The sequence below is a fragment of the Passer domesticus genome, chromosome 7 (genome assembly GCF_036417665.1).
Source record: "Passer domesticus isolate bPasDom1 chromosome 7, bPasDom1.hap1, whole genome shotgun sequence".
Classification (NCBI taxonomy): domain Eukaryota; kingdom Metazoa; phylum Chordata; class Aves; order Passeriformes; family Passeridae; genus Passer; species Passer domesticus.
The window spans coordinates 40,186,577-40,212,726 of NC_087480.1; the positions used below are offsets into that span (position 1 = coordinate 40,186,577).

Here is a 26,150-nt window from a genome sequence, read left to right on the forward strand (position 1 = left end):
TGTGCTTCCTGTCACAGCTGCCAACATGAGCTACTGTAGTGGATTCTTCTCTCCCATGGAATGCACCAAGAGAAGTCTTCTGCTGGTTTTCATCTCTTTTACAGCAATATATCTGATTTCCTATTTTTATACTTCTCGTCACCTTGCTGCTCTACCTAAACGTGATGATCTTCACAGGGAAAGTGAGAAGAGTTTACTTGGAAAAATAGTTACAAATTTCAAACAAATCTCAGGGGAAAAAAAAGGAGAACTACCGCCTGAAAATGAGAAATCTGGAAATAAAGCCACACCCACTCCGACAGAGTCATCTGCATTCATTATCAATGAAGAAGAAAAGTGTAAAGACAAAACACCTTTCTTGGTGCTGCTGATCTCGACGACAGCAGCAGAAGTCCAGCGCAGAAGCGCCATCCGGGAGAGCTGGGGCAGCGAAGCCGCGGTTCCCGGCGCCGACGTCATTCGGCTGTTCATGCTCGGCAGCGGGACCGAGGGGGCCAGCGGGGACGTTCTGCTGAGAGAGAGCCAGCAGCACCACGACATTATCCAGCAGGGCTTCCTGGACACCTACAACAACTTAACTCTTAAAACTCTGATGGGCGTGAGCTGGGTGGCCTCCTACTGCAGTGGCATGAGGTTTGCTATGAAGACAGACAGTGATGTTTTAGTCAACACGATGTACCTGATTGAAAAGCTGCTCAGGCCTCTCCCGACTCCCACACAGAATTATTTCACAGGCCATTTAATGACAGGGCACAGCCCTATTCGGAATAAAGCCAGTAAGTGGTACATGTCAGAAGAAGAATTCCCTGATAACAGATACCACCCTTTCTGTTCAGGAACTGGCTATGTCTTTTCTGGAGACCTGGCTGCAAAAATTGTAGATGCTTCCAAAATGATTAAATGTATACATTTGGAAGATGTTTACGTAGGGTTTTGTCTTAATGCAAAGGGTGTAGAAATAGTTCCACCTCCTTATGCACTGTTTAACATACACAAGGTCCCATTTCTCCTTGTGCGTACAATAAATTAATTACATCTCATCACATTGAGCCACATGAGCACATACTCTATTGGGAAGCACTGCAAGAGAAGGAACACGTGTTAGAAGACAAAGGTCCATCCTGGAGCAGCCTAGGAACTTTCTTAGGCAATGGGCAAAGCAGAAGATGTTTCCTTAGTAGGAACAGAACATCTGTGTAATGATAACTTTCGAGGTCCATGCACATCCTGAATCAGGTTTTGTATGAGGTTGAATTAAAAGGATTTTTCCTCCATGAAGAAGCCTTTCTCTGTTGAGTGAATACTGATTTACCTTATTTAGTTTTGGAAGAAGCATGAATTAATTTTTCAAGCCAGCAAGAGACCATATCAACCCTACTGAAGAAAAAGCAAAGACAATGCAATGAAACCTGTTCTTTCATTAAAAACTAATACGTTAATGTGTTAATTTTATACTGCTTGGATGTCATTTGTCTACGTACCATTAAATGTACTCATGTGGCATTCCAGTGTGACTGAAGAAGAAAGCATACAAGATATCCTGTGCTGGGGAATAAGTGCCAGAAGTGTGGGCAGAAACTGCTTCTTCAGAAAATCTAACATTAGCATTTCCCAGATCTCAGCGCCCACAGTGGCTACTACTCTCTGTGGTTGTATATACAAAGAAAACTTCACACACAAGATAACACTTATTTGTTATCATGGAGATGTAAAAAAATGAGGAACATTAAATGCTGATGAACTATCCTGTTAGTGATATAATAAATAATATTTTAGGGCATTCGGCTGTGTACAAAATATTCTCATAGTTAAGTATAAAATAAGATGATGCTTACAAACCTCAAAAGATAAAAGTTTCAGTCCAAATCCCTATCAGATGCACATGGAAATCAAAATGTCAATCACATGAACACCAAACACTTCAGTGAGAAAGTGAGTATACACTATATGCATCCCCAATGTCATTTTATAAATGTACATTATGGTGTTTCATGAAGAAACTCCTGAGTCCTGCAGTGCAATCTTTCTGTGCTCTTTGCAGCTCCATTCCACCCAGGACTGACAGGCAGTAGGAGCCTGGGTGCAGCCACTGAACACAATGCATTTCTCCCTTACGGGAATTTGGTCTTAAACCTTTTGATTAAGCAATATTATTACTCGTCTAATACCTACACAGGACAATTTTTCTATCTCAAATGGGTACCTATTCATCTGGACTTTGAAGACCTTTTGCATTTATCTTGGAAAAGATACAGCTAGCAAGGACAACACTCCCTCAGGGCTTTACTGGCCCTGAGGTCTCCCAATATTTTCTGAAATTTTATAAGTTTTACAGGAAGTTGTGTTTAAAAAATGAGTACTTTTGGACGTAATATGTTGATTACTCGACAGAAGCCATGACATCTTGTGATTTCTAGGGAGGCTGAACCTAGAACAGTGACTAGACAGAGCTAAAGGAATAAAGTAGGAATTTATTAAAAGGCCTCAATGGATGCACCTTGGGCAGCACAAGAGCCTGCCCAGAGCTACACCCAAGATGGACCCAAAAGGGTCACAAAAATGGATGACTGGTCACAATGTCTCTCACTTTTATAAGTTTTGGCCCATTTTCATATTGGGGTTAATTGTCCAATTACAGCTTCAGGTTATAAAGTTCTATCCTCCTTGCTCCTCTCTTCAGTTCTCTGTTGTTTATACCTTTTGGGCCTGAAAATTGTAATGGTTGTCCTTGGTTTCAAGCTGGAAAGGGATTGTTTTGTCTACCTACCTTGTGAAGAGAACTGACACTTAATATGAAGCTCAGAGCTACCCCCCTAGGCAGCACAGAATCTGAAAAACATGAAAGCTGAAGCTTAACACATCACTTGTGTAGCTGACAACTTTACCTTACATTAAACAATGCGATGAGCTCAGCTCTGAAATCTGTTCCCTCTACTGGGTGGGGGAGCATCATGTCATGCATGCTTATGCAGTAACAACCTGTGAAGGTGAGCAAAACCAAACAAACTCAACCCTCACATGTTCTCCTGGATGGCAGTAAAGTCCTCAGGTTTGTTCAGTAATTCCTGAAGATGGGGCCCAGCAGAAAAGGACTTGGGGTTGCTGGCTGAGAGCAGCTGACCAAGAGCCAGCTGGGCCAAGATGGCCAAGAAGGCCAAAGGCATCCTGGCTTTTATCAGGGATAGCGTGGCCAGCAGGACCAGGGAGGAGATTGTCCCTTTGTACCCAGCACTGGGGAGACCTTACCTCAAATCCTGTGTCCAGATCTGAGCCCCACAGTCCAAGGAAGACTTTGAGATGCTGCAGTGAGTCCAGAGAAGGACAACCGAGCTGGTGAAGGGCCTGGAGCAGAGGAGCCTGGAGGAAAGGAGGCTCAGGGGACCTTACCATGTTCTACAACTGCCTGAAAGGAGGTTATAGAAACGTGGTTGGTTTCTTCTGCCAGGCAACCAGAGACAGGATGGGAGGAAATGGCCTCAAGCTGCACCAGGGAAGGTTCAGGTTGGCCATCAGGAATAATTTCTTCATGGAAAGAGCTGTCAAGCATTCGAACAGGCTGCTGAAAGTCATGGAGTCACCATTACTGGAGGTGTCCCAAGAAATGACAGGATGTGGCATTCGGTGCAGTGGTTTAGTTGTCATGGAGGTACCTGGTGAAAGGCTGGACTAAATGATCTTGGAGGCATTTTCCAACCCTAATGATCCCATGATTGTGTAAGATAACAGAGGCGTTATCACAGCCTGAAGCTGAGAGCACAAGCAGCGTAATCACTGGCATTCATTAACAGAGACTTGCCAGCTGTACAAATAAAAGGCTATAAAGACACTAATTCCTCGCTTTGTTTGGAGGCTGTGGAGTCTGCCACACCAATGTACAGTTATGGAAGCAGTGAGAGTTTATACCTCCTAGCAGGAATAAACACCAAACCCCAAACTATTAAAAGTTATATAGACTTGCCAGCAAAATGAACCAGTTCATCAGCCAGCCCATACTGGTGAAAGGATACAAGAAACAGGAGAAGTGATCTAGAGAAGAATGATCAGTAATTGGTGTTGTGGGTATTAGTGATTGGTCAAATTATTAATGTTGTACCTGTGTGCTTTAAAGGTACCAGAGCCCTGTGCTTCTGCATTCCCATTCAGGATGCCCCAGTTTGTCTGAGATACCTTGGGCACATGAAGTAGTACTTTTTCATTTCCATACTTTGCCTCCCAGTCTCTCTGCTGGTTGGCATGGGCCAGTTTCAAATCATAACAGTTTAAAGTCTAGATTTTGTAGAAAATTTAGTTCACAGGAATGTAAAATGCTTTTTTTTTTACTTAATGAAGTAGAAATATTTGCCTTTTTAAGCTTCTTAGGAGTTTATATTTGTGTTGAATTACCATTATTGACATCCTTACATTAGGAGTGGAGGCAATAATTAAGTATATAACAATATTATCATTAATATAATAATATAACAGTATTATTTTTAATATGTTCAATATTTTCAGAAAGTAAAAAGAAACAAAATCCGGGTCATCTCTCATAACTTAATACGAATTATTAACTCTTTTCCTGTATCACTGCATTGCATATTCTGTACCAAGCACAAGGTACAAGGCTGAAATTTTGAAGTGCTGCTCTTTGGACATTTATTCATTGTACATCTGTTTCAAGGTGGGTAGGGTTGCTTCTAATAGAATATCAAGAATATGCAACCATGTTTTATGCTTATTGCTCAGTTTTATAAATTCTATGTTTATAGCATTGCCTTGAAGACGTATTTTTATAACCTTGATGTACAAATTGATGTACCTGCATAGAGCTGCTTCATGTTATTAATTCATTTCCCGATTTTCATGGCTGGTTTCCATTGGGTATCAGGCAGAATTCAATACTGCAAAATCTTATGTCAGTGTTCCAAAATTACAGAATGATTGCTTTCAGCCCTAACTCTCTAGAAGCTAGAGAATTGTGTGTCGTTTCAGTTTTCCTCCACTACTGAAGCCTAACACTTATTTGTTCTTTTGCTTTTTTTGGTGCGTGGGTAAATAAAGAGGTGTAATATTCAGTAATATGCACTTGTGTATTTGGAAGTTGTTAAAGTGTAGGTGTGGTATAAAGTTGTTTGTGAGAGAAAACTTCTATGCTGGGAAACAACTGCTCTTTTAATTTCTGAGACAAAATGTCACAACTTCAGTAATTCATTTCCACTGCAGGTTTTACAAAGTCAAGGACTTTATGCTTTTTACTTTATGTGTGAATTCACATGTGTTGTGGAATTGGAGTGAAACAGTTAAGGAAACACACTGCATGCCATTGAAAGAGTTCTTGTGACTTTTTTATTGCAGACTAGGTAACACATTTTCATATTTAGGTCTGGCTTTGCTGGAGATTCCCTTGAGAATGAAGCAATTATTATCAGCTAGCACTTCCCTCTCTGGGCCTGTGACTTTGGGTACCAAACTGCTTGGGCTGTGCTAAGGCAGTGCTGGGGAAGAGAGCCATCTTTGGGTTGTTGATAGAAGTGAGCCAGGAGGAAAAATACATACAGTTAGCACAGAAATAATCTTTTTTTCACAGCTCCACATTTCTCCCTCTACTGAGTGAACTGTTGCCTGCTCAAACCCCTCTGTTCAACAGTCATTTGACCCTGCTCATTCCAGAACTTCATCATGCCTTCTCCAGCACTGAGCCTTGACACTCCTGTTCCTCAGTCTGGTCTCCAGTCCAGTTAGGCTTGTGTTACATTTCTGGCAATCATGATGAGAAGGAAGTGTGTGAACATAAGATTGCCTGCAGGATGACCATTACAGAATCGCCTCCCTGGCCACTGAGGGACTGTGCATACTGTCTCATTCAGGGTTAATGCAGTGGTGCTTAGGCTGGTCTTGGAAGATCAAAATCCCACTAGAATGCAGTCTGTCTGTGAAGATATTCCAGAGGAAGCAAACCTGTTCTGCTTTCAACATGAAAGACAGCATTATTCTGAATAGCTGAACTTTGTGGTACATTATTCATGGGTTACTAGAACTTCTGCTTCATCAGAAGCGGTTGCTAGTTTTTACTACCTTGCTTGTCTTCCAGCAGATTTTGAAGAGAACTAAGTGTTTGGTTCACAAAGATTGCCTTGCATTCATTTTAGGGACTCAAAGTGCTTCCAGCTGTCTTTGTGTTTGCTTTAGCAAATCTTCTGGGGCTAATGAGCAATTAGAAATTCATTAAGCCTGGAGAAATACCAGGTCACATTAGATGCCATTATTCCAATCTAGCTGAGCAGCAATTCTGCTGAGTTAAGTGGGCAAATGGACACACCTGACTGCTTGTTTGTGCTGTTTTATGGGCTGTTAAATGTGAGGACTCAAGCCCTCGCTATGGATCCTTTTAGCAGAGTCCTTAAATCAGTGGTGTGTGCTCTACACGCAGGAATTCCTGTGAACTGTGACTCAGGCTAAAAGCAGAGTATCCAGCTTGCCTGCTGGAGGATAGCCATGGTTCTGGAAGCCTCTCTGCCTCCTTGAGACTCCATTAGAGAAGCCTTCAGTATGCAACAACAGATCCTTCTAATATTTTGGAATGAACATTTTTAAGAAACTTGTATTTTTTAAAAAAATAATCAACTGGAATAGAGTCTTCTCCCTGAAGGTATTAAAAATAGAAAAGTTATTCACACTGCACATGCAAACTCTTCTGGGTAACTTCTATGACAGCTCTTGGACAAGATCTTGTTTCATATACTGTTTCTTTTTCTTTCTGAAAAAATGTAGACTTCAGTCTGTGCAGCTGTTCCAATTGTTTCTATGCTTCCCACAGTGCCCATTTGAAATACTTTATCTGTGAATAAACTAGTGAATGACTCAAGTGTGGAAAAGCACTGAACAATAATGGACTCTAAGCAGAACCACTGAATTGTTAAACTTTGGAATCATTAAGAGGAAGGCAGGAAGTAAAAGCAGATTTGCTGTCATTCCTAATATGAACGTGACTTGATTTCAGTATCCTTATAATGCTGATAAACACACTCACATCCAGGAGCTGCTTACTGGGCAACTTGGTTGTGGCTTCTGTTTCAGAAATAGAATGTACTTTTAGCAATTAATATAGAAGAGAATATAAACAGTTTTGACCTTTTTTTTTCAAATAGGATATCAAGGGAGTTCAGAGAATAATAATTTTTTCCATATTAGACTACCTGCAAAATTACTTGGTTCTATGTGGACACTTGCAACAGAAGGGGGTTTAAAACATCAAGTATGTTCTTCCCCATTTCTGACAATAATCTTGGAAGATCATGAACAGACATGCTTAATTCTGTAGAAAGCTTGACCGATTGTAGTTGCTTCTTATACAAGCAGATGTTTTCTTGTATACCTCATGCCAAGGCAGAGGTTTTAGATCCATAATGCTTTTTCACACTATGTGGAATTACATTCATTTTGTGGAATGGGTTATAAATGTCTTTAATCATTAATGAGATACTTAATTTCATGTAATAACGTGTCACTTTTGGGTAATCTGGATGACTAGGCATGAAATGCTAGGGACAAACTGTAGTTCTGGCATAGTCATGAAAATGTTATGGGCTTGTTGTTGGAATCATTCCCTAGAGGAATGCTCCCACTTCTGTGTTATAATCTACTCAGGTTTCTCTAGAAAAACCCAGCAAGGTTCAAAGGGTTGTGTTTCCCCTGAGCTACCACTGTATGCAGCTTCACACAGTCACTTCCCTGTTTTCTGCCAGTGTTGGGAGAGCTGCCTGTGTGAGATGAGAGGGACTTTCCTGCAGCTGGGCTCTTCTGTCATTGATGTGTCTCAATCTCAAGCTCTGCAGTGTGACCAGGTTGTGTCATTCAACCTGGTCTGTGTAAATCCAAGGAACAAAAACACAGGTCCTGGAGGCTAAAACAGGACTGAAACTAATCTGTGCTAATAAAAATGGGTGACAGGCTGAGACTGAAACTTATTTCAAAGACTGAATTCTTGACACACAAAGCCTTGTTGGCAGCTTTAGGTATTAACATATTTGCTACTACAAATCAGGCATTGTCTCTCTATGGGCATCAGATAATCTGATATTGGCCAGAAGCTCAGTCACTAACATGCTGCCACCTAAATATGCTTAGGAGCATCTAAGCAAAACGTGGTGGAATCTCACATTTGCTCATGAGGGCTAAATAGCAACAGGTGTCATCATTCTGTTAGGCTGACAAAGTTCAACTTCCATACTGAACAGGCCACAGACCTGACAATCCCTGAAATCAGTTTCTTAGGCACCACATTTCTGCATTTGGTCACTTACCCACTGTCATTTTGTTTCCAAAATCTGAATAAAATATACCACTCGGTTTGCAAAATGGTTAGTGGAAACAACATGTGTATAAAACTGTCTCTGAATCTTGTGGTGAGTTACATATCAAAGTTGTGTCTCCTCCCTGGTGTCCTGTCCCACTGTATTGCAGAAGCTGTCCTTTCGGCTGGGTCCAGCATTTGGAACATAAGTCAATGGATCAGGTCGGATCAAGTACCTGCAAAAAGAAATCACAGCTGGTACTAAAACAACGTGCTGCAAGCCAGGGTAAGGACACACAGCTGTAATGTTGAAAAAACCTGAGCAAGACAGACTTACTTTGAAGGAGCTTGGTTTAGTTCCTGTGGTAGCATTGGTTAGATTTTTTCAATTTAAAATTCAGAGTAAGAGGAGGACGACAAGTTTATAACGTTACAAATATATGTATTATATATTTATGTGTGTATTTTAAGTATATACATATGTAGTATAATTAGATGTTTCTTTAAATATAAGTATCTTTTTTTTTTGCAGTATAAGTATCTTTTTTATCTTTATTTTTTACGTGTGTGCTTTAACTTACACTATATCGTTCAGCTCTAATCTTGTATCTGGAGAAGGGTTGATCAGGATGTAGGAAAGGGTGTTCTGATGATCATTCATTTCATCTAGAGGACAGGAGGAAAAAAGTATCAAGTAAATTACATTTACAAATGAATTGTGAGAAGCACTACTGACACATTAATTTGATGAAAGTTCATAGAGCATAGAGCTACAAAAAATGTCTGGTGTCAGACTGATTTCAAATAAGTTTAGCAATTTGTTTTCAACTGTACTCATATTGAAACTACCTGACATGATCAGGTTATCTTTTGAGTTATCAGCTGTAAAAGCTTCCTGTTTTCTAATGTTTTAAAAATCTTCAGTTTTTTTTCAGTCGTAGCAATTTGAATGTAACTCAGTTTGAATGTGATTTACCAATCTGCCCTTCAGCTTAGGTAAGTTTCTGGTGAGCAGGGACTCCTGTGCTTGGCTGGCATCAAGTTCAAATGATGACCAAAGTTAAATGCAGGTGTATGGCATTCTCATCCATTTCCAGATTTGATCAACATAAACTTTTTTTTCCCTTTTTCTATTTATCTAGGAAGCACTTGCCTTTTATCATCTGTGCCAAGGGCTTGAAATGTGAAGGCTGTATAAATGGAAACTGGTATGTCTCTTGCATTTTTAACTGTTCTCCTAATTATGGGTTGAAAGGAAGGCTGATAATTTTTATTTTTGAGGTTTAAGCTATACTTTGGTAGCTGCCATTACAATATCTTTTGTATAATTTTCTCTTGACACACTCTTTGGGCTGCTGCAGTGAAACTGGTTTTAATCTTATCAGACTAAAGAGGAGAGGCAAAAGGAGAGGCAGTGCTTCTGTGTTAAATCCTCTGTAGCTTTTTAGGAAAATGTGTAATTCAGAAACAGATAAATGTAATCAGGTAAAGCATTTAACTATCAAGACTTTGCTGCTTTGTAGATGGTATCTAATAGTTCTAAATTTGAGTAATGAAATGAGTATTTACTTTTGGCTTTTAACTAGGATTTGAAAAGAAAAGCAGGAATGCAACAAAGTTTTCTTGTTATTAATATAAATATGAATTAAATCTACAAAACATTTTTTTCTGTTTGATCAAATGTTATTGTGGCCTGTGAAACCCCTGGAAAATATTTAGCCCTGAATCTTTCTGCAGAGAGTTGTATAGAAACATCTAAGAAAGAAGGCATAGAAATTATTCATATGGGGTGTGGAATAAAGAGCCTGTATTTACACATCTAGAAATTCCTGGTGTTTCTAGAAAATTAAAACCCATAGTCCTGGGGTTTCTACCTAACATGCTACAGGGCCAAGGCCAGAGAAAGGCAGCCTAGGCAGCTGTGGTGTACGTGTTAAAAAGTGTTACAGAGCTCTTGTCCATAGCTTAAAAAACCCCAAAACAATCCTACAAACTAAAAAGCAGCCTGATATCAGCCTTGCTGGAGAATGATTTGATGGATAAAAATGGCATCTAAAAACCTAGTGAAACATGCTTTCTAAAAATGACTTTCATATGATAATTTGGCATTATCTTTGAAAATTGTGGGGAAAAGGCAATATCCCTCACATATAAACAACTCCCCGCCTTGACATATGAGTGAACTTCACAACAGCCCTGTCTCCATCTTTATTTGAAGAGCTTTGTGGAAATATGGTGCCGCTGTTCAGTGACTGAGGAATGTTTATAAATTCAGCATACACATATCATCTACTAAATATAAATGTGACTGACATGCTACCTTATAAGCCTTCCATCTCAGCATAGGAATGGGTGATAATAGAATGCATTAAAAACACTCCAAGTTATTCTTGGTAAATTTAAAAAAAAAAAACAACCCAAACCTAAACCAACAAAACAAAAAGCACTATCATAAACTTAGTATTTTGGTTTTGGCTCCATCATTTCTTAGAAATAAATTGACCTTGCACCATGCTAATGTTGCTGTTAAAGTACTGTATAGTGGTACCATATCCTGCTGGAGAAAGGCCCAGGTGCTTCATTCTGTTCTTCACGAGTTCAGCGAGCTCCTGCCTTTCTGACCTCCTGTAGAGGTTCATTCTCTGCTGGTTGATCTTCTCAGCAGTTTTAGCAGAGTGCCTGGGGGCCCTCCTGCTCAGGCGCCGTGCCCACTGCATGCTCTTCCTCCGCAGCAGCGGGTGGTCGGACTGGTCGCTGGATGTTGAGTTCCGGTGATTCCCGCGGCAGCTGAACTGCTCTTTGGTGTCTTTGGTGTCCTCCCATTCCTCCACGCTGATGGAGATTTGAGACTTGAAAGGAAAAGGACAAGAGAGATGAAGGGCTGTATTAGATGGAAGCAGATGAAGATGTTCTCCTTCCGACAGTGCAGTTGGACATGGGGTTTGGCTGCAATGGAGCTGAGGGGATTCAGCTCTTTGTACTTAGCAAGTGTTCCTGAACTGGGCACCTTTACTAGACTTTGACTTTTCATGTAAAAAGTTCATTTATAATATAAATACTTTTATCAAGTGCACAAGCAGATAAGTGTTACTTTATGCCCAACTGCACTGTGATTCTGAGAAGAGCAAATTCAGCCTTCTGATATTGCCCTTCCTGAATCTAGGAATCATTTCTGAATAACTTTCTTCCCAGTCTGCATATTTTCAGAAATCTAAGTTGTGTAACTGCTTTTTACATGTGTGTTGTGGATTCATTAAGTAATGGTTCTTCTTTGGCTGCACTGTTTTCAGTACTCTCTTAAGACCACAGGTAGAACATGCCTGTTAACTGTGTTTGAAATTTTCAGGTCTTCCTGACCTTCCAGCACACATGAAATTAGGATGCAGTAACCTTCAGTGTGATTCAGGGCACCTTTTGTGAAAGCAGTAATTGATTCCTACCATAAAGAATAGTGATATTACTCATGGAGGGACAAACCCCCCCCAATAATTAAGAGCCAAAATGTGTTGCTCTGTTGCTGTGTTTTCCTTATGCAACCCAAGACCAATGGTATGTGCATGTACAAGTACTGAAATAACACAGGTGGATGAACTCTGCATTTCTACCATACAAATATTCCCAGAGAACCTAAGAGGAAACATTTCAAAAGATAACTTTAGTTATAATTTTTTTCAATGTGTACTTTAGATTTAATGAGTATTTTAATTTCTAGTTTCAAAACCCCTCCCTTAACAATCCTGAGTTCCTCTTGTGCTATTTGAATGTTTTTTATTGACACTGGAATAGCAAAGTCCTTGCTGGAGTCAGTACAAGCACATTACCAAGCTACTGGTCACCAATTTCAATGTGGTGAGTGTTTAAATTAAATACATAAAGTATAAAAAAAAATGATGTAAATGAACAGGCAGAGCTTATGTGAACCCCTTCAAACAGAGTATGCTGGTAGTGATCAGCAAATAAAGCAAATTTAACAGAGGAGCTACTGAATGTCCTTTTCCCACTAACATGATATCGAGAGCAAAATTCTGTTGACCTCATCAGTAGAATACAACCTTTCTGTAAGAAGCTCACCATAGAATCTGTGAGGTTTCTGGGGTCCATAAAACAGTATTTGATATGAGTAAGCTGGATACACTATGAAAGACACTTGTATTTTTCACTATTAAATAAACTAGCTTTTATCTGTGTGAAAGAAAAAAGCAACAAACAAACCCAATCAAACCCCATAATTAAAAAGAATATTACAGGTATTTGTCTCGTAGCACTTCAAGTAAAACTGCATTTTTAATATTCCTAGACTAGGATCTTTCAATAAGCCTCGAGTAAAGACCAGCTAATTTATTGAGGCTCTTTAGCTTAGTCTGCAATAGAAAAGGGATTTATTTTTCTTTTTTTGTTAACAACCTCATTTTTTTAAGTTTTGTTACTGACTCTGCTGAGGTTCGGGAAGAAGAGAGAACCTGGATCCCTTTGAACAGGAATGCAATTTGATTTTGGTGTTTGTTAGACTGTCATTTTGGGTTTGTGGACATTTTACAACAAGGACTAAGATAGGCAGAGTACACTCCATATGAAAAAGTGCTACTTATGGGTAGGAAGGAGCTATTTGGTATGAACAAATTGGATACTAACTGAGTGTAGAGGATGGTCTTGTTTTGCCTTTCTTCCTGCCTACATTGGCAGCTTTCCTTGTCAAAAACAAATAGCCAGACTTGCTGGCAGCAGTAGTGTAAAGGCAGAGACCAATCATCATCACTACAGGAGGGTAAGTCACTTCTTGAGCCAGAGATTGAATGAGAGAGGCCAAGTGAAAGAACAAGTATTTTGTTTCTGTTAATCTGTAAATCCTTAGCTTGAAGTTTTGAAACACTGGCATAGGTAAGCTGAAAGCACAAAGGAAAGTGATAAAGCTAAATATTTATTTCAGCAATGATGAAGTTTTTATCCTGCCTGTTGAGAAAGCTGTGCAGAATGGCCCTTTGCTGTACGCAAGAGGAAGAAATTCAGCTTTAAAGACAAAGCAAAATCACAGCCCAAACTCTCTTTCACAATAACAAGGAAGTGTGTCTGCCAGTGGCAGCTGTTTAACACACAGAAGATAAAACTCCAGTGCAAAATACTTCTGTGTGTCCCCCTCTGTTTCAACCAGTCTTGAACTTAATTTAAAAATATTTGTATAACTATCATTGAGGCTTGATTGTTTTCATTGAATTTCATTTTCGTGTTTCATAGTAGGTAAATGCATGAGAAGCATAACTGATGACGTGGTGTCACTCCTGTGCCTTTACAGGAGTGACACACTTGCCTTTAAACCCTTGGTTTTGATTGCTGTTTGTTTTTTAAAGGCAGGTTCCTGTCTCACATATCCCATGTGCCCTGAAGGATGTGATTGCTCACTTGTGCTGCCAGACAGCTGTGACCTACTCAGGCATCATGCTCTAATAGAATGTTTCATGCCCTAAAATCTAAACATTAGGCTGGTCAACACGTGGCAGGAATGGGAATGTAGTCACAGACACACCAGTGTACATATTTGAGATGATGTTAATTGAGATATCTGTGCTGATAACACCAAACACTGATTAACTTCAGATGTTTGCTCCTTTGCCTTGCTGCTCCCTGGGAGCTGTGTGGAAGACGTGAAATAGTTTGAAGGTGTAGTTTCAACTGTTCCATTCTGAAGCAGTGCCTTATTTTTTACCTTACTGCAAGTTCTATACTAAATTTTACTGCTCTGAAAGAATGCTACTTGCATCCAGGGCTCTAGAAATGCTTTTCTGCTCCAAAAGCTGTCTAAACCCTTGTTAAGTACAGCCATATTTTTCTTTTGTGATAAACTTGGGGATTTTGCTCCACTAGCATTTAATGTCTGTAAACTTAAGGCTTTTACCACATGATCTTTTCAGTGTAAAGATGATTTGTTACCTTCAGAATTCAACAGGAGCAGGCCCAAAAGGAACCAGAATTCCACAGGGCATCTTTGAAATTCCCAGTCCATCAGCTTTTGGATTTTAAAGCAGTTTGTGTTCAGAACAGTGTTGCTTTAAGATCTATTTACTCAAGGATGATCCATTGCACAGTTCCATTTGCTCTGAGGATTTTACTCCCACAATTGAACCTAATGTACAGTTTCTGGCTGGGATTGAGTTAGATTCTTCATAGCAATCTGTATGGGGCTGTGTTTTGGATTTGTGATGATAATGTGTTAATAATGGGGATGGTTTTGTTAGTGCTGAGTGGTGCTTACACCGAGCCAAGGCATTTTCTGCTTCTCACCCATCCCAGCAGCAAGTGGGCTGGGGAGAGCACAAGAAGGTGGGAGGGGACACAGCCAGGACACCTGATCCCAAATGAGCAAAGTGATATCCCTTATCCAGGGTGCTTTGCTCTGCCCGTAGATGAAGGAATGAGATGCTTGATGGAGCTCTGCTTTCCTGGAGATGGCCAAACACCCCCTACCCATCAGAAGTGAGAAGAAACTCTTTGCTTTGATTTCACACAAGCTTTTACGTAAGTTATCAAACTGCCTTTACCTGAGCCTAAGAGAGTTCTCCCTTTCAGCCTCTCAGTTTTCTCCCCATCCCACCTCGGGGGGAGCAAGCAAGCCAGCAGCTGTGTGAGGCTTGCTTCAACCAGGACACCCAGAAACAGGCAGGCAACAAGCAAATACTTACTTGTGAAGCCATTTCTCGTGACTGACAAAGGAAGGGGAAAAAGAAAACAAAAGACAATTTAAACAGAAGTGAATCTAAAGAAACAAATATGGACTATTAAACAGGAGCCACAGAAAAGCAGCCATACAGGTAATGAAAAAAGATTTTGTATCTCTTTTTTATACTTTTGAGTGTAGTGGAAATGGTTTGGGTCATAGGTGTGATAGTCATTGAGAGGCAGGCTAGATTCACTTCTTATTTAGTTACTGGGTCACTAAAAATTTGCTTTATTTTTAAAGAAGTTATGAGTATCTGTCAGTGAAGTGAGAACTTCTCATTTGCATAGTGAAAAAGGGAGTGCCAAAGGATAAACTGTACATATTAAATAATATTTAACTGTACATTAAATATATTGGCATATGTTGTCCACGTGACTCAAGTTACCCATGTTATTACCTGAGAGCATCCAGGTATGTGCAGCACAAATTTAGCTTCTTATGTATGTTTAAACTCAAATTGATCATCATGTTGAAGTTTCTCTGAGTTATAAACCTTCAAATTTATGGCTATAAGTTCATAGTTCCTGGGTAAAAAGAGTGAACTACTTTTCTCTTATTTCCGTTTTAAAGATCTTACCCAATGACATTCTTCTGGCTTAATGTATTGAAAAGCTAAAATGATAACCCATGTTAATATTTCATTAGTAAAATAAGTAAAAAATTTCTTTCACTTCAAAATAAACACTTTGCAGAAAGATTAGGGCTTTTAGCATCTCTGTGTTTGTAGGTCTCTATCCATAAAGGCCACAGATGCAGAGCAAGATGTTGCTCTGTTGTATTCTGGGGAATAGTTAGGTGAGGGGAGATTTTCCTGCCCCTCTCTAGAGGGGAAAGGTTGTACAAATTCTGACCCGCTAAACAAGAAATTGCAGAAGTATTTGTGTGAAAATACCCCTAAAGGTCTGCAGAGACTTCAGCTTAGAAAGACCAACAACTGAATTTTCTTCACTTAATAAAGGAGGAGTGCCATTCTTCCACATTTGTCCAATACCTGACAATTTGAAAATTCAAGTTTGGTTTCTCCATCCTCCCTTCCTTAATCCTCTACCTGATTTAACTCAAATTCTTTGTGAGATTACTTGTGAAAGTTGATAGGAAGTAATAGCAGAACTCCTCATTCTTTTTTTTTTTTTTTGGAGCTGAAGTTAAAAAGCCAGCCCTGAATGTGAGAATAAAGCATTGCCATGAATTTTATTTTATCCTTATTTAATGACTTCTTAAAATCTGGTATGTCCTCTGTTTTGTGGAAGGCTGTGACAGACCTTTTTTCCATATTAGCAGTGAGGTTGACTTTATGCTTCTCCAAGGAATGATTTTGATGGATTATGTTAAGGCTGCTATAGTTCAAAACACATGACTGCAGTGACAGAGTCCACTGGCTAAGCTGTAAAAGCCACCTGCAGAGAAAGTGATGGTCCACAAAGAAATATACCCATGAACTGGATGGGATCTTTTTATCACCCTTTTATAAAACTAACTTCCCCTAAATGTACTTCCTCAAGAGCAAATCTTGCCATTAAGCATTATATGCCTGAATGTTTTCTAATATTTTTTCTGAAATATGGAAAACAAAATATAAGTTACCTATCTTGGAAATTAGTTTAAACTATGTCTGAGTATTTTAGAAGAAAGGACAGAGTTGTTGCTCACTGTTGCATTTGAAAGCCATGGTTTAATGAGATGGCAGTACTAATGGTCATGTAAACAAATGGATAATATATGACAGAAATCAAACAAAACAAAACATTATGTTAAAAACAAAAAAATTATGTTAAATAATCAGGAAAGAAGTATTTTTGTCATTTTTTATAAACAGGGAGATGGAGAAGTGTACACATTTATGTGGCAAACTCAGAAATACATATATAAAATATTACCACTGTTTGGCAGCTAAATTTAGAGACATCCCGCAATACTTCGAATAACATTAACTAGAAATGAGCAACAAGAGAATGAATTGGAAGGTCACGTGAGCAGTGAAATGCCACCTGTTTTGAGACACAGTGACACAGTGAAATGCCACCTGTTTTGAGACACAGTGACACAGTGAAATGGCACCTGTTTTGTGTTTTGAGACATTGTTGGCCAGAGGGCCTGGTTAAGGGTTTGGTACAAACACTGCCGTTAGTGAGCACAGCGAGGTCAGAGCAGAGCTCGCTCCTGGCCGTGCCCAGCTGCCCCTTGGCTCCCATCCACCCATTCCCAGGAGGTGAACCAAAGAGCCAGGAACCAAAGGCCAGGTGTCCCAGTACTGGCTCTGGGCGCTGCTGGAGCCTGGGGCTCAGCCTGGGTCAGTGTGACCAGCCAGGTGCCAGCAGAGGCCTCGTGCACTCTGCAGTCAAAGGCACAGAAAGCATGGTGACTGACCCACCTCAGATGTTGTGAGCTTCTGGGATTCTGTCCTGTAGACTCCAATTGGAATGTCTCCTGTGGAGGAACAAAGCTTCTGATACAGTCTGGCATATGTCCTAATCCACAGATCCTCTTCTGTGATTTTCATCTGAGCAAATAATAATAGGAGGGAGGACCTTTAATTCTTGAGCATTTATCACTTGTTCACTATGCTACTCATGGAAAAAAAACCTAAACACTAGCTGGTAATCATCCCATTGTAGTAATTATCCCATTTGCTATACAACAAATCTGCAACTTCTATTGAGGTTGTCAGACTGTTTCTTTTGCTTTCTCCCTGTTTAGAAGACATTGTAGTGGAAGCAGTTTAGCATTATGAACTTCTGGTCTTAATTTAAGATTACTTAAAATTTACATGGCAGCCTTCACCCAGTGTCTATTTTCGACTAAAAATATAAATGAATAAACTAAATATTGTCAGCAATAAGAAACTGGTGTGGACAGACTGGAATGCATGAGTATTTTGAATGTGAGTTTTGTCCACCAGACTGCAGGCTGAACATGGGGAGAGGAAGTAATACACTAAGCATAAGTGGCATAAGAAGTCTTACAATGAAGCTCATTTACTTCATTACTAGCTTTATTTTGAGATTTATGAGTTCCCTTTTAGAGATTCAATTGTACTTTCAAGTGTTCTTACATTCACTGTAACGAAGCTTAATGATTGACCAAGAAATACATAATTTATATTTAAACAACTTTTTTTAAACCATCATTGATACCTTTCTGCCATTCTTTATAGATGGTCACAAAAGCAACTTGTAAATGATTTGTTTGCTACCCAGAGTATAATGGGTGTGGGAGTAAACAGAAAAGTGGGGTTTATTTTAGTAAAAATTACTTCCATTGTGGTTTTATGTGTGTATATATGCAGCTAAATTGCGTTGGGAAATATTGACATATATAATAACAAGATTACATTTGACCTCAAACTCCTAGTCATTTAATACATGTGATCTTTATGTCAAAACTACTCATGCCCTTTATTACCCATAGGAATGGGGACTGGGAGATAACCCCAGGCTGCACAATACAGGTAGTGCTTCCTGGTTTTTAAATACTTAATTTTTACACTGGTTGTTGAACTGCCATTGCTATTTCATATAAAATGCACTATTCCTGTGTTTTCCTGACTTTCCAGTTTTCTGCTGAATAGAATGCATTGTGTTTTCTCAGGGAGATGTTTTTTTTCTATGGAACTAAAAATGGGTATGTTTTTTGTTTAATTTCCTCGTTTTCTCCCTGATGAAAAAGGAAACAGATGGCCTTCCTTGAACTTTCACAAAAGGAAATGCCATACAAAGAAAGTTGAAGTATTTTGCAGACAGTACAGAATCTTCTCTGGTACTCTGTACTGATTGGGTTTTTTTAGTAACTTACAGAACAAAGAAACCCAGATCCTGGTGTGGTGTCAAGTCCCAGCAGAAGTCTTGTGATAGAAATCATATAATCTTTCACAAATGACTGCAAGATATTTTAACGGAAGAGACAGAAAAGAAAGAAAAAAAAGCTTTAATGAACAGAGGAGTAAGCAACCATTAGCACTATGTATGACTTCAAAGGAATTCTACATCTGTGTTTACAGTCCACCTCTTAATCACTGTAGGAATACCTATCCCTTTCTTTTGGCTGAATTTACTTACATAAAGGAAGTTTTCCTAAATTGGCTCTGCATGTGCATGCAATGAATGTACAAGATTCAGCAGACTAAGGCATAACAAGGCACGGGAAAAGCAAAGATGGATGTGTCAGTGGAGTGAGGTGTTAGCCCTACGAGGTGTGAAATTATAATGAACTCTTCTGTGCAGAAGAAGCACTGGCAGATGTTAGATGGCTCTGCAGTCCTCACTGGGTCCCTCTGAGGTGACACTGCTATTATTTTATTCAAATGAATAATGTGAAGGCTCTTTCAGGCTTGATATGCGTGTTGCTCTGCTAAACAGTGTGTTGCTGTTGGTTAAAAGGCAGAAATTTAGTTTAGTGTAGAAGTGCAGACTAAGACCAGGAACGGACATGGGAGCAGCTAAAATCACAAATGTTTCTCCTCCTGGGTTGGGCTGCTGGAATGAGAGGGCCATAGGGGTGCTCTTCTAGCTGTGGCTGAGCTGTTCTTTGCACCTGTACTCACTCAGGTGTAGCAGGGCAGCATTGCAGTCCTTGGAACGCAGCACACACTGTAGCTCTGCTGGCTTCATGCAAATGCATAGCTAACCAAGAGGTTTTCACAAAGAAATACCTCACAAAGGTATTACAGAAATCCTTTAGAGCTACAGAATCTGGATTTGTTCAAACTCAGAAGCTAGATGGTTTCATTTGATACATAGTGATTCAACTATTTTAATTTTTGTACTGGTAATCTCCCAGTTGTGATGGGCTAAATACCGAGGAGCATCTCTAATAAAATTTGTTTGCAAATTAAACATGTTTGTTATCTTAGCAGCATCATTTCTGCCATGGAATTTTCATAAATTAACATGTTAATTTAGATTAACAAGTTTATTCATCAGGATTTGCAACCAAGTTTTCATTTTTCAGTCACTGTCCTAAAGATAATTAAAAGGCTTTTCTTTCAGCCTATAATGGGAAGCACCAGCTGAACCCTGATGTGCCCCATGTCATTTGCTCTGTTTCTTGCAGAAGAAAAAGACAGAAAATGGGACTATGAAAAAGAAAAAAGAGCTGCTGTTATAGAATTTCTAACTTGGAGTAAGAAAGATAATTCTAGAAAAATGACAATTCACCTATGAGCAGTAACAGTTCAAAGGAGGACGGGTGGAATTAAAGTGACAATGAACGTGTGAGGCTTTTTGTTTCAAACACTTTCTGGTGAATGGTGTTACTCTGTCAAGTCATTACATGATTATTCATGTCTAGGAGCAAATATAAAATATTGAAGTCACTTATGTGCTGGCAGGGGCTGCTGATGATTAACAGATCTGTTTCTATAGATATGTCTTTGGTATTTTCACTGTATTTACTATATTATTTACTGTATTTTACTATATTTCTTTTTTAATATTGTGGTACGTGATGCTGATATTCTGGGGCATGATTATGAAATGTTTTATATGCAAATACATTTATTTCTAGAACCTTAAAATATGTATGCCCATATACACGACTGGTTTATATATTAATGGCTTCTTGTGAAAAGTTTAGCTCCTGGAATTTTTCTGTTTATGCTGGATTTGCCTTCAGGAAATTGATTTGGAAGTAGAATTGCGAGGAAAGAACACCTTTCATGCACCAAATCACCGAGTAAATTAATTTCCCTGAAAGGACGTTTTCCACCTGAGTACTAAAGCTCCACAGGCTATCCCCAGGTAGAGGCAAGGCAGGAGGCTGCTCAGGTGAGTGGATGATCTGGGCCATGGTGATTTTCCTGCTCATGTTGTGTGCCTTGATCCTTGCAGGGTGGTGCTGGGGGCTGCTCCTTGGGCATCCTGGTGTGTCAGTGTGCAGAAACGTGGGCACTGCTGAAGGGTGAGCAATACTGGCCAATTTTCCACCCTGAAACTAGCAACTACTGCCTCAAATTGCCCTGACTGTATTTTCTGACATTTTTTCTTCAACTCTCTGAAGCTGTGCTCTTCCCTGATTCTCATGTCATCAATACTTCCTGGATTCTGAGCCACAAGGTTGAATTGCTGCCTATTCTTCCCCCACTGCCTCTTTGTAACCACTCAGTGCATCCCTTGCAAGGGCAAGCATGGCTTGCTTTACAGTGTAATGACACAGCCTCTGCAAACCTAGTCAACATGAGTTAGAGGAGAGGACACTATTTAGTAATTGAGGCCTTTATCAGCAAATGCAGGAGATTAATAAATTACATTTTAAAGTAATTCTGTTCCTTTCTGTTAGGGACATGATGTGTGGGCACTGTGTTTTTTATTGCAGAGTACAAGCATAATTATTCTACATAAACTGTAATTTATGTAGGCCTTATCCAAGCTATTTGACTGTGGAGAGGTACATTAACAGTATCACATTATGTAACCTCAGATTTTGTGCAGTCACAGGGTGATTTTGGGATTGATAACTGAACTAATATGTTAAGCATGCTCCATTGTCTTTTGCCATTGACTGTTCCCAGTACAAACACATTTTAATGGATCCTATGGCAGAAAATAGGGTCATCTAGCAATTAAGCACAATAAAATGGATGGCAATACTTGTGTTAAGTCACATTACTGTTCACCTGATAAAGCAGTGTGTCCAACATGCTGATGCTGAAAACCCTGCCAGCAGCAAAGGGCAGTCGAAACATAAATGCCAGATTGGATCCCTTCTCCCGCTCTTTCTGTTAAGGAATAAAACACAGAAAACATTTTTATGGACAGACTCTAACAAAAACATGAATAGATATTATCCTGAAAGAAGTCAAAAGTGTAAAATCCCTTTGCTCTCAACACAGTTTCTTCCTACAGGTATGCAGCATCTTTGTTCAACAGGTGCAGTTTTTCAGGCTGAAAGACATTGATCAATGTATATGTTGTTCTGTCACCACATCTCAAACTGCATGGGCATGTTCCACCCAATCAGTTTTAAAAGGATGGAGGGATATCAACTGTGCTTAGCTCCTGTTAACCTGCTCCAATTCCTTGGTGCTGACAGTGGACTGTCATCCTGGTCCATGAAGTCTCCTAGGAACAGGAAACATGAACAGAATCTGGTACAGAAGGGAAGAAATGGCACAGGGGTCAATCAGTGTCCTGGTGCTGCTGGCCACACTCTTTGTGGTACTGACCAGGATGCCATTGGCCTTGTGGCCACCTGGACACACCCTGGTTCAGGCTGTCAACCACCACCGCCATCCTTGAGCAGCTTTCCAGCCTCTCTGCCCCATCCTGCAGTGCTGCAGGAGGTGATTGTGACCCAAGGGCAGGGCCTGGCCCTTGGCCTTGCTGACCCTCATACAATGGGACCAGGCTGGTTTAGTTTCTTCCCATCTCTTCTACAGCCTTGCTTTTCCTTTATTCTTGCTTCAAAGAGAGCTGTGAGAAATATAATCCTACTTTCTTGGAAAGAGCAAATAGATTTTCTGGTGTTGATCTGGAACAACTTCCTACGAACCTGTCAGTTCAACAGTCAAATTTGTGTGCTAATTGCTTGTACAGCTTTAGAATTTATGTAAATTTTTAGAGATCTCTGTAAAATAAGACACCAATAATAAGAGGTACCAATCTCTTTTTATAACTCATAGGTCATTATTGCTTTTTATTACTTAATGTTAATTCAAATCTGATTAATACCTGAATTATATTAAAGAAAAGAAAATGGGGACAGGAAATAGGAGGCTCCATCCTGAAGGTTAAAAAAGCAACCTGGCTGTATGTAAATCACTGCATATATACTGGGCCATCCAGATAGATTTCTGCTCACCTAACATCTATGTGCTTACCCCCATGGAAGATAGAAAATCATAGGACTGGGTTTGATTAAAAGACATAGGAACCTGTATTCATTTCAAAATGATCACTTACAACTTTAGAATTTTTATCAGCAACACCTGCAATATTTACTTGGAAAAAAACCATAGCAAACTGAAGTCTGAATCCTGTCCAATATGTTACAAAGCCTTTCTCTCAAGAAAGAGGGAGTGGTTATCTCATTTTTTTTCCTTATGCAAGACAAATGGAGAACACAGATGTCAAGTTTAGAGTGTGGGTGTTTTGTTTTTCCTTTTCTCTGTTGTATAAAGGCCACTGCTTTCTCCTATGTCAGTGCTGAGTTTACTGTCAGATTTATTTATCTCTAAAATGAGAAAAGTTGCAGCTGCAACAGCAGATGGACATCTGATTTGTGTGTCTGTCTTCTGCAGCCCATTAGGTTGAAAAGCCAATTTTGCAAGTGTGTTTCACTGCTACCTCAAGGCAACTTGCCTGACACTCTCAGTCTTTCTGAAAATGAGGCGCTTAATGCAGAAATAACAAGCAACTGTATGTTTGACTGCTTTAGGTAATTTTTACTGGAGTTTTTAATTGCCTTTCATTTTGCATGAGGGAGTTCTGAAACATCAAATGAACTACAGCACCACCTGTGAAGTTCTTCCTGCAAATGTTAAGATGAAGTGACTGGGAAATATTAACAGCAGGCAACTGCAAGAGCAATCAAGAAAATGTTCTTTGTTTAAGATAATTTATCTACTTCTCTTTCAGCAGAGCATAGTTTGGATAGGAAGTTTATTAAATGTTCAGTTTTCAACCTATCTTCACAACTTTTGCACAATAAATTAATAAGATAGTCAAGAAGTTAAAGTATTTCCAGAATATTTGCTTGAAAAATTAAGGAGCCTATGTAAAGAAAGAAAGAAAGAACTGAGATAAAAAATCCTGGTTTCACTGCATTGAAATAGACAGCCCACAGAGAATTCCAGAATTCAACTGCAATTGGATTAAAGGAATATGTTAACAAACAATTTCAAAATCCCTGTCAGTCACAGTACACCAAGACATTAAGCTTGGTTGAAACACAGTGTTGAAGGCCCCAGCCAGCTGCTGGCCCTTGTTGCCCTGAAACATTCCAGCCAGTTCAGGCTTATCCTTTGTGGATTTACCACGGAGGGAGGAAGTGGAGGAGCCACAGGGGCAAACCTTAAAGGGCATTGGGGGTGGCATTATCCCAGCAAAGCTGAGCCTCCTGCCACAAACAGCTCCTCTCTAACTTTTGTCTGGTTTCCTCATAGCTCTTCAGGCTATGTCTGTCAGAACACCACCTAAACACAAAATCAAGCCCTCATGCCAAGATAACAAGTCACTAAAGGCCACCCAGATATTTACATCTTGTGTAAATAAGTACATGTAAGTGTGATATTCAACTGAGTAAAAGATTTACTTCTCATCCTTATCCTCTCATCTACACAGGCTGAGTTTTTGCAGCATTCAATTCCTCTGTAAGAAACCACACTGCGAAGGTAAGTTTCTGTGGAAAGGCTCTTTTTTTCCATGAAGTATTTATCAAAATTACCTGTGTGAATATTGTACAGTAAATAGTGAACTGTGAAATCCCAAAAATCTAGGAAATTTATGGTACAACTAGGGAAATGCAAATTATATGTTAAATCTGTATAATGGTAATGATTTTGGCATGAGTTCAAATTGACCAAGATATGTAAGATATCTGAGGTGCACCACTTGGGAGGGTACACGAGAGAACCCAGCAATCATACTGATTGATCGACTGATAGGGAGAAAGAAAAGAATATAGTGAAGGATTTCTGCCCTTGAAGACTGTCTCAGTGATATTATTTGTCTCTCACAAACTCAGAATACAGTGGGTAGATCAGATCACAGGGAAGATTTGTGAGAAAGAGGATTGTTCTTGAGTTTAGAGACTTAAACAGATGCACAATATTACTTCCTATGCTCCACCTGTTTTAAGTAACAGTATTTTGAACAAGCAGATTAATTCATCTCCATACAGCCACAGTTCCACAATTTGAAAATGCCAAATATACATATCAAATATGAAGGTTTTAGGTAACATTTAAGTAGTATTGCTGTCCCTCTCATCGTTCTGACAGAGAGCAATTACTGTTCTCAAACCATCCCTTTAATGGCAATATCTCCCACAGATACACAGAAATGTGTACAGAAGACACGATTAGCTCCTTTAAAACTAAGAGGAATAAAAAATACATTACAATAAAAGCTGTATGTTTTAAGCATTTAGTCAGTTAAAAGATGTTCCGTGTTAATTGCCTGGGTCAGCCTCTTGGACAACAACATCAGCTCTAAATATTTAATATCCAAAAATATTTCACTTTCCTTGAGCAAATTCCACCAGAGTTGGCTGATTAATATTATATTGTAAAATTATTAAATCAAAACAAACTTTATTCTTAAATGAGGGCAAATCTTTGGAAAAAAATTATCTTTTATGGTAGCTCTACAAACATAAATAATTTCACTGTTCCACTTGTTTTGAAATCTTTACTACAAAATCAGAAAAAGTAATAAAAATATAACATTTAAACTGAGGGCAGAGGGAGGCAAATCTCCTTACCTTTTCCAATTTGGACAGAGCAAGAGAATAGCAGTCTTTGGCTCTGAACTGCATGAATCTCATGTTGGCTGGGTGAGTTAGCTCTGTGATAATGCTTAGGCTGGAGAACAACCTGCATTTTAAAAGAATGTCGTGGTTATACTTCTAATCATAACAGATCACAAATGTAAGGCTCTACATAAAGCTGCAGCTTGTGCTCATGTCTGTGTTTTAAATGAAGCCCCTGAAACTGTGGTGGGTCTGGGCCCAGTGAAATGCTGATCCAACAGCAGAGGAAAATAAAACACATTCTCAGTAGAATTCACCAAGAAGCACACACTGAGCTCACAAAATACTGCAATGCTAGAAAAAACAACTTATTTCATTATTTTTTATTTAATGATTGGTACAATATCACAAATCTGTAGGAAACAACAAAAAATGCAAAAGTTTAAAGCTTGTACTTAGTACCTGTTTGCATGTAAAGTATGACTGATTTATGTACCCTTTCCAGTTGGTTCATCTTTTTTGAGGTCTGTTTGTATGCTGTGACTACAGTCTGAGCAATATAGATGAAAAATGACACTTGTGGGAGTTGCTGAGAAAATGTATGTTTATGTATACTTATGTTCTCACTTTGAAATATTTACATATACAAAATATTTATAACTTAACACCAATTCAGGCTTCCAGTAACTAAAAGCAGTGAAGAAAGCTCAACTGTGAACTGGCTGAATTACACAGGTTTTCAAGCAGCAGACTCCAGAGCCC

General features: G+C 39.2%; 2 protein-coding genes across 6 annotated transcripts in view; one reads left to right on the forward strand and one right to left on the reverse strand.

The window, feature by feature from the left end:
* The window catches only part of LOC135304940 (beta-1,3-galactosyltransferase 2-like), a 577,146-nt gene extending 562,071 nt beyond the window's left edge, over positions 1 to 15,075 (forward strand). Inside the window, 5 exon segments of the mRNA XM_064427917.1 lie at positions 18 to 998; positions 1,001 to 4,055; positions 8,443 to 8,558; positions 9,415 to 9,480; positions 14,650 to 15,075. Coding sequence (XP_064283987.1) covers positions 26 to 998; positions 1,001 to 1,200 — 1,173 coding nt within the window. The 5' untranslated portion in view covers positions 18 to 25 and the 3' untranslated portion in view covers positions 1,201 to 4,055; positions 8,443 to 8,558; positions 9,415 to 9,480; positions 14,650 to 15,075.
* Positions 5,303 to 26,150, reverse strand: part of KCNT2 (potassium sodium-activated channel subfamily T member 2) — a 115,250-nt gene continuing 94,402 nt past the window's right edge. For 3 of the 5 annotated variants that reach the window (XM_064427909.1, XM_064427907.1, XM_064427910.1), the window contains 8 exons: positions 25,401 to 25,512; positions 21,595 to 21,696; positions 18,777 to 18,860; positions 17,356 to 17,484; positions 14,947 to 14,967; positions 10,821 to 11,121; positions 8,854 to 8,938; positions 5,303 to 8,508 (listed from right to left, as the gene is read on the reverse strand). In XM_064427909.1, the coding sequence (XP_064283979.1) occupies positions 8,397 to 8,508; positions 8,854 to 8,938; positions 10,821 to 11,121; positions 14,947 to 14,967; positions 17,356 to 17,484; positions 18,777 to 18,860; positions 21,595 to 21,696; positions 25,401 to 25,512 (946 nt within the window). In that variant the 3' untranslated portion in view covers positions 5,303 to 8,396. The remainder of the gene's footprint in view (positions 8,509 to 8,853; positions 8,939 to 10,820; positions 11,122 to 14,946; positions 14,968 to 17,355; positions 17,485 to 18,776; positions 18,861 to 21,594; positions 21,697 to 25,400; positions 25,513 to 26,150) is intronic. The other 2 variants (XM_064427911.1, XM_064427908.1) reach the window with 1 other exon arrangement.